At 39.8% G+C, this 7500-nt stretch overlaps 2 protein-coding genes across 5 annotated transcripts in view; both read right to left on the bottom strand.

Annotated features, from left to right (window-relative positions):
- The window catches only part of LOC138029820 (tyrosine-protein kinase receptor Tie-1-like), a 4540-nt gene extending 1858 nt beyond the window's left edge, over positions 1–2682 (bottom strand). Inside the window, exons 1-3 of one of the 4 annotated variants that reach the window (XM_068877642.1) lie at positions 1579–1654; positions 1151–1326; positions 652–774 (exon numbers count right to left, since the gene is read on the bottom strand). In XM_068877642.1, coding sequence (XP_068733743.1) covers positions 652–689 — 38 coding nt within the window. In that variant the 5' untranslated portion in view covers positions 690–774; positions 1151–1326; positions 1579–1654. Of the gene's footprint in view, positions 1–651; positions 1121–1150 lie in introns of those variants that run through there. The other 3 variants (XM_068877640.1, XM_068877641.1, XM_068877643.1) reach the window with 3 other exon arrangements.
- Positions 2683–2691: 9 nt separating this feature from the next.
- Positions 2692–7500, bottom strand: part of LOC138029808 (tyrosine-protein kinase receptor Tie-1-like) — a 6505-nt gene continuing 1696 nt past the window's right edge. Inside the window, exons 3-7 of the mRNA XM_068877629.1 lie at positions 7408–7478; positions 6881–6921; positions 6642–6738; positions 4309–4408; positions 2692–3752 (exon numbers count right to left, since the gene is read on the bottom strand). Coding sequence (XP_068733730.1) covers positions 3684–3752; positions 4309–4408; positions 6642–6738; positions 6881–6921; positions 7408–7478 — 378 coding nt within the window. The 3' untranslated portion in view covers positions 2692–3683. The remainder of the gene's footprint in view (positions 3753–4308; positions 4409–6641; positions 6739–6880; positions 6922–7407; positions 7479–7500) is intronic.

Below are 7500 nucleotides of genomic sequence, written 5' to 3'. Positions count from 1 at the left end.
ATAGGTTTTATCATGGTAATTAGCACGATTAGCCAATAAAAATTGAGGTTTTCCTTCACTGGAGGATACTTTTGTGCTGTAATATAATTCTTCTCCACTACATTAACCTTTTTATTGCACAATTTGACATTATCATGATTTGTCTTTCCTAACTTATTTTGTTTTATGTTATAAAACATGCTTGTTTAACGGTTGGTGACCACTTTTTCACTAATTCGAGAATGAATAAAACGAGTTGCTTTTATGCTGCAAATTTTGTCAATATCTACATAACAAACAGAACATTACATGGACGCTTGGGGATATGAATTTTATCTTCCCGTGCTCATAGTATCCCTCACTCCTTCGCTGCGCTCACTTGTGATAGATACAATGCAGCACTCGAGGATAAAATTCGTATCCCCAAGCGGGAATGTGATATCCTCTACTTACAATTCTAAAAGAAAAATAAATTTAACTTTACACTGAAACGTATATACTTACACATCACTTTGTGTCGTGTATACTCTATAAAACAAGGCCTCATATGCAGTCCATTTAACAGGTAATCGACCCTTGGTACGGAAAACCAGCAACGAATACCGTCAAAGAAAAAGGTTATCTCTAAGTTCGATCATGGCGTATAAGCCATAATATCAGTGCAAGCCTTACCCTACTTTTCTTGGTATAAACATCGTCCTGTTCCACATTCCTCGCTATCCCAAAGTCTGTCACCTTGCATCTCTCTCCTTCGCCAACAAGAACATTTCTCGCTGCCAAGTCGCGGTGGACAATCTAAGAGAAATTGTATGTGGATGAATAGTACATTTGTACCAAGGAATCTATCTTTATCAACAAACATAACTCCACCAAACGCAGCGTATCTCCGCGAAATTATAAGGCAGGATCAGTTGCTATTACGCCTAAAGCGTTCATATTTAAGTACAATTCAGTTGGTATATATTTCTATTATTCAAACTGTAGCTTTCTGTATACTTCTAATACTCAAATGCGCGGTCAAGAATGAACAGCGAAAGGGAGATTTCAAACCATGCCTAATGTCACCCCTAATGGACAGGAGACAACCATTTTGTCATTTGCAAGTAATGTCAGAGTTCAACTCAGGACCTTTCATGACAAATAAATCCAGTGGTCAGAACGGAAATCGAACCTTAGGCGTCCGACTGAAAAATGTAGCATGTTAACCACTATGGCAGCAACCTGTTGCCTGGACAACCTGAGAAAAGGCTCCTTTGCCGATGACTTTGTTAACATGAACGTCTTCGCGACTGACTTCCCAGCTTCTCCCGGAAGGATGGAGAGGCATGTAGTATCCACCTCCAGCTGCTGAAAAAAATAAAGCCCCATCATCACGTGACGAAGCTCATCGGATGCGTCACTAATAGTTGTAAAATTGACATTTTTCTAATGGAGTATTCTGTTACAAGCGTTTGTTAAGCAACCCTAGGTTGCCAGTGAACACCCTTCATTCCAAGAACGTTGTTTTGCGTAGACCGACTGATCGTGTTGATCGAGTATGTTCCCTTTGGGGATCTCCTGGGATATCTGCGAAAGAGCCGAGGACTCAACGACACTTACTATAAGAACACGGATGTGAAACCGGAAACCAATCTGACTTCGGAACAGCTGATAAAATTCGCTTGGGAGGTTGCTGATGGGATGTGTTACTTGTCTTCGAAAAAGGTTTGTTCTACAAGGGAGGTTGCCATCAGCCAGCATCCATAAATGCCAAATAAATATTTAGAATACCATGAAAAGACTTATACTGCATGTGACACATAATGGGCCCTTTGCAGCTGGTGATCACATGGTACAAAAGCAGCCAAACTGAAGAGCAAATTGCGCAATCGGACATCTAAAACTAGGCAACTTAAGCCCCATTCACACCAAGAAGACATGTTTAAATAAACTAGGTTTAACAAAATAAATGTAGGACTGGCTTTTCAATGAGATTCAAGCTTGTATCAACACATGCTTTATCCTGTGCTAAATTTGTAGTCGACAAAAATAAGTAAACATGATTTAACAGGAAAACACTTTGGTATGCATGGCCAAACGCATCCTGATTAGTAGAAAGGTTCTCCCCAGATGTGGCACAGGCGCAATTGTCGTCAGCATAGTGGGGCTCGACAACAGAGGTGGTGCAAGTGTTGGTTTTCGCTCTCAGCCTTTTTAGATTGAAAAGTCCCCTTTCTAGTCAGTAGGTCACTGCTACTCCTTCAGGGAGCTGGTCTTTCATCAGCTAAAAGACTGTTGAAATAAAGGTGGAGAAGAGGGTGGGAGCAATCACGCAGCCTTGCTTAACGCCGGATCGTACTTCAATTGTCCCACTGTTGGAACAGCTGTCCAGGACTCTTTAAACCATAGAATCATGAAGAAGTTTGAGAACGGTGATTAATTTCTCAGGACACCCATATTAGGCGAAGATCCGCCAAAGGTTTCACAAGAAGAAATCCTGTTTTTTTTGCCCAAGCGCGAATTTTTGTTTGCTTCATTGCTTAGAAGACGCTAATGCATATGAAATATTATGTAGGGTTCTTATTTTTACAGGTATTCTAACGCTTTAATAAATGACAGCACGAGCTTTTTACCCTTCTCTCCTGTCTCCCGTCCTCTCAGAATTCCCGCCTCATGCCCTTTGCTCTTCAGTCTCCCGTAATCCGCCTTTACCCCACCCACAAAGGACGGGACGAACGCAAAAAAAGGGGAGAATCTGCACGGAAGTTTCGTTCCACCCTCCAACAAAATAGATTTAAATTCTAATTTCAGGCAAGGTGTGACTTTGACTTTCTGCTGAGATCGTTGACTAACAAGATCTGCAAGCTTGGGGATTAACCCGCTCGCTTATGGCGCCTCAGGGATCACAAAAAACCTCATAATCCTTCATTGAGGATTTCCAGCACAGATGGGATAATCTATTCGCAGCAAACCTACAAACCTTCCCTTTTAGGGAAGCTAGAATCCGGCTCGTCATTTGGAACACTTTACACAATTCTCGAACTCAAGCAATCGTTCAACAGAATTTATTAAACGTAAAAAAGATTGGAAAAACTGTTGAAACATATGGGAATCACAAAAAAAAAGCTTTTTAAGAACCATGTCCCTAAAGAAGCAGTATAACCAATATGTTCAAATTTACTTAATATGTAATCATTAAACTATTTGTCACAACTTACAGGACCACCTTCAACCGACAGGTTTTTTGACCGTTTGTTTTGTTATGAACATTTGCATTGCTTATCGTAGCGATCTGATTGGATAAGTTTCAGCTTTGGCGGCATTTTCATGTATGAAATTGCTCCATGCCACGCAATGCCTGTAGAGTGAATGTGGTCTTTTGAGCCACAAGTACGATTTATTTAGCAAATTTTTGAATGAGATAGCGTAGCTAGGTTCTCTGATACCTCGAGGAAAAACATCTACAATATATTTACTTGTAAATAATCTATAAAACATTTCTTAAACCAACAAAAGGCAACCTGTATAGTGATGTATTTATTACTTAAAAAAAAACAAAAACAAAACAATAACACTTAAATTTACTTGAGTTCAGAATTTTCTAAAATTCGCTACGTTCCATTTTTTTTTCTGTGATCGTTTGCCTCATTAGCAACTAACAAAGTTCTTGGCTGTATAATCCTAATTCTTTACTAGTCCAACCATTTTAAGCTCTTCTACTTCATCTACTTAGCGGTCAGATCAGTGACATCGGAATACGTTCTTGTGCAGTATTGACTGAGGTTAACATACGTCTGCAAAATAAAAATATATTGAATGTGTTAAGGCAGGAGCCCATAACTAGGAGCGAACAAGTTCCATAGTAAGCCTATGTGACGGCATTTTTACAGGCCGATCTATTTTTAGACTACCTTATCCTTCGGAAAAAAAGGTGTTCCGGTTGGTGCCGCATTGACGCCAAGTAAGTTTCTTGTAATTGGTCATGGGGCTCCCACGGGGGTCTCATTCACGGGAAATTCAATCTAAAAATAAACCGATCTGTAAAAACGCCGCGACGGGAATATAGGACAGTTGTTCGCTCTCACTCATGGTCTCCTGGTTAAGGTTACTTGACTATGTGAACCAAGCACTGCGTGCCATATTTATATTTGCATATTTCGAATACTCAAGAAAGCCAAGAACGGGCAATGTGACTGTGGGATCAGTACGATTCAAAAAGGGACATAGATGACCTTGGAAGACAGCCTAGGTTCTTCGGCGCAGGTAGGTTTAATCAAGTGTACCGGCAGACAAGTACGTCAGAGGCAAGCTTTTTCTTTAATTGTCCAGATTCCTTCCTTTTTTCTTTACCTTGTGATTCCTCTCCATATTTTTTATTGTTCTCCTCAGCTTGTCAAATGTAGGTCGATCACTTGGGTCTTCTTCCCAACACTTCATCATGAGTTCATACCTAAATTTAAAGAGATTTGACCTCGCTCTTTGGAGGGAATTTATCGTCAAGCAATACTCATTTCATTATTAGGGACCTTTAGATAGGAGGACGAGGACGACTACGAAAGCGAATTTCCCGTTCTGAGCTCGTGCACTTCGAAAAATGTCGGCCTCCAAAATTTAAGCGCACCACGCTCAGTAAAGAAAACGCATACTCGTGGTCGTCCTCGCCCTCAGACCCATCGTCGGAGAGTCAGGGGCAGTGAGTCGAGACGGGCGTAAAGTTTTCAAGTAATGCTAGAAGGTGCCCTGGCAACATGCCTTTAACGGACGAGTTCGAGAGTGAATTAAATTCTGATTTTCTGATTGAGCGGAAATTTCCGCAATTGCCTTTTTGCCTCCCAATCAGAGATCCTCATACAGTGAAGTCAGATCGTGATTCCCTATATCAACTGATAATTTCCACATCAACGGTCGCCACTTTATTTCTATCGCTCTCCTTAATTTCTGGCTCGTATAACAGATACCCTGCGACAAAATTTGGGGCGCAAAGGGACAGCGAATTACAAAATTCGACCAATTCAACCTAAAAGATTTTGTTAAGTGAGGACAATTATCTGTACGTGCATAAAATTAAAATGCTTGACCAAACAAACACCTTCGAAGAGCCGACTGGAAATAAACCAGGAAGAAGACCTATTGCAACGGAAGATACTAGTCGTCTTTTAGTGTTCCGCTTCTCAAATTAACCTCGCGACTTAATTTTGGTATCTCTGTTGCACAGGCCAGACATGTCCAAGCATTGCCTTCGGCCTTTTTCAGCATCACAAATAAGCTTACGTATCTATCTGCTATAGGTTCAATTAATATTGTCTGGGTTACCTTCGTTTTGTTTATTTCATTTTTGAATGAGGACCAAGGAATAAATTGCTAAAATGAGGTGCATAAAAATCTTGATTTAATAGACGATTTCCATGTTATGAATATATGTTCATGTACAGTACCATTTTTCGCAATTGCAGACCCCATTATGCGAGTGTTTTGTAGTTATTGTATGCTTCACAGATCTTTCTGTTCACTGTTATCTTATTAATACACATTCCGAGTTTTACAAACCCCTTATTACGATAACGCATTTTCAATTTATTTTAACAAAGAATTTTTACTTAAAATTAACAAAAAATATCAGTTTCAATTGGAAATATGGCACCTCTTGAGCAAAACATCAGGTCCTTTGCAGTTATGATGCAAAGCAGACACCGACTTTGAAAATTGAAAACAGTCCCACAAAGGAAATGACCATGGACAAACTGTAAAGATGATTACTCTGTCCATATAACATTTTGTTATTTCATCAGCAGTACTCTGAAGTTTCAGCTTCTTGGGGCGTTATTAATTTACCTATTATCAGGTGTTTTTTTTAAATGAAAGTGTTAATTACTGGTATAAGTAAACCTTTTCATACAAGTTAAGATGCAACACATTTAGAACCTTAAAATTCCACAGAAAAGAAAATAAAACAAGCTCCAAGAAGTTGCAAAAATAGTGGAGACACTTCACCTTCTTGGGGCGTTATTGGGGTCCAGCCTTCCATCGCCGGCTATTGTTTGGCTACATACTGTCTTACAAATTCTTACGAAATGCCCAGCTTAACAATTGTTTCATCGAACTTTGCCACACAGACGGCAACATTTCACAAAAGCACTTCCAGGCGCATCCCTGCAAAATTATTTAACAGCGAGGCAATGCACATATTTTCGCATTGTCGATAAATGCGTCAAGGTGAATTCCACGGGCAAAAAACCATTTGTAATCTGCTCGGCCGATCGCAATGCTTGTACCAAAATAACGTTAATTTGAGAAGCAGAATACTAAAAGACGACTAGTACCTTTCGTTGCAGTTGGTCTTCTTCCGGAATTGTTTCAAGTAGGCTCAGTATGAGGTTCTCATGATAGGACAGATAAAAGACAATTGCGGAAACCTCCACCCATTCAGAAAATCAGAATTTAATTCGCTCTGAAACTCGTCCGTTAAAGAGATGGTCCCAGGGGCTCTTGTCGCCTTACTCCTAAGCTTTACGCCAGTCTCGATTCTCGTCCCCTCTCGACGACTAGTATTATTATATTATTATTATTATTATCATTATTATTATTATTATTATTATTATTATTATTTATTATTATTATTATTATTATATTATTATTATGTTATTCTATTATTCAGTACCACAATTGAGAAGAAAGTCATTTACAGTTTTCTATCCACATGTCCTGGCCTAGGCATCCTGTATCCTTCTCGAATTTTATCCGCAATGAGCCTGGCGTTCGTTTCTGGGTATGGCGATCCACCTGTGGGTTTAAAATTGCAGCCTCAATAAAGCTAGATAGGAAACGTAAAATTTGCATAGTTGTCGATATTGATAGAGGAAATATTTCCAGTTCTGCATGTGCACGTTCTGTCACTGGACCAATGCTTTAAAATGAAGCTTACCAACTGTCACGATTTCATAGAGAAGGATGCCATAACTCCAGCTGCAAAAAGGAGTGAAGCAAATTAAAAAATATATATATAGAAAAATACTTGTAACACAGGAAGTAAAGACACGTGCATTTCAAAAATAGAACAAGTAGAGAAAAGTAGCAACAACAGGGGTGCAGGCGTGTAGGGATGGCGCAGTGGTGAGAGGACTTGCCTTCCCACCAATGTGGCCCAGGTTCGATTCGCAGACTCGTTCGTCATATGTGGGTGGAGTTTGTGGGTTCCCTACGCTGCACCGAGAGGTTTTCTCCAGGTACTCCGGTTTCCCCTCTCCTCAATTGCTAATTTCAGTTTACAGTGTCCCTAAGTAGTGCTCCAGTGCTAGATTGACTAGACACTTAAATAAAGTTACTTTCCCTTCCTTTTGAAACTCCTAGGATAAAGCAATTTAGGTCGGCTGCAAAATGAAACGGGAATAGACAGCTATCAATTCTGAAAAGAAACGGAATTTGACTTTCTACTGAAAAGGATACACTTACACATCACTTTGTGTCGTGTATACTCCGTAAAGCAAAGCCTCAAATGCAGTCCATTTGACAGGTAATCGACCCTATGTACGAAGACCATCACAG

Source organism: Montipora capricornis, chromosome 13, assembly GCF_036669925.1.
Source record: "Montipora capricornis isolate CH-2021 chromosome 13, ASM3666992v2, whole genome shotgun sequence".
In the NCBI taxonomy this organism is placed as follows: domain Eukaryota; kingdom Metazoa; phylum Cnidaria; class Anthozoa; order Scleractinia; family Acroporidae; genus Montipora; species Montipora capricornis.
This window is presented reverse-complemented; position numbering and strand designations above follow the sequence as displayed.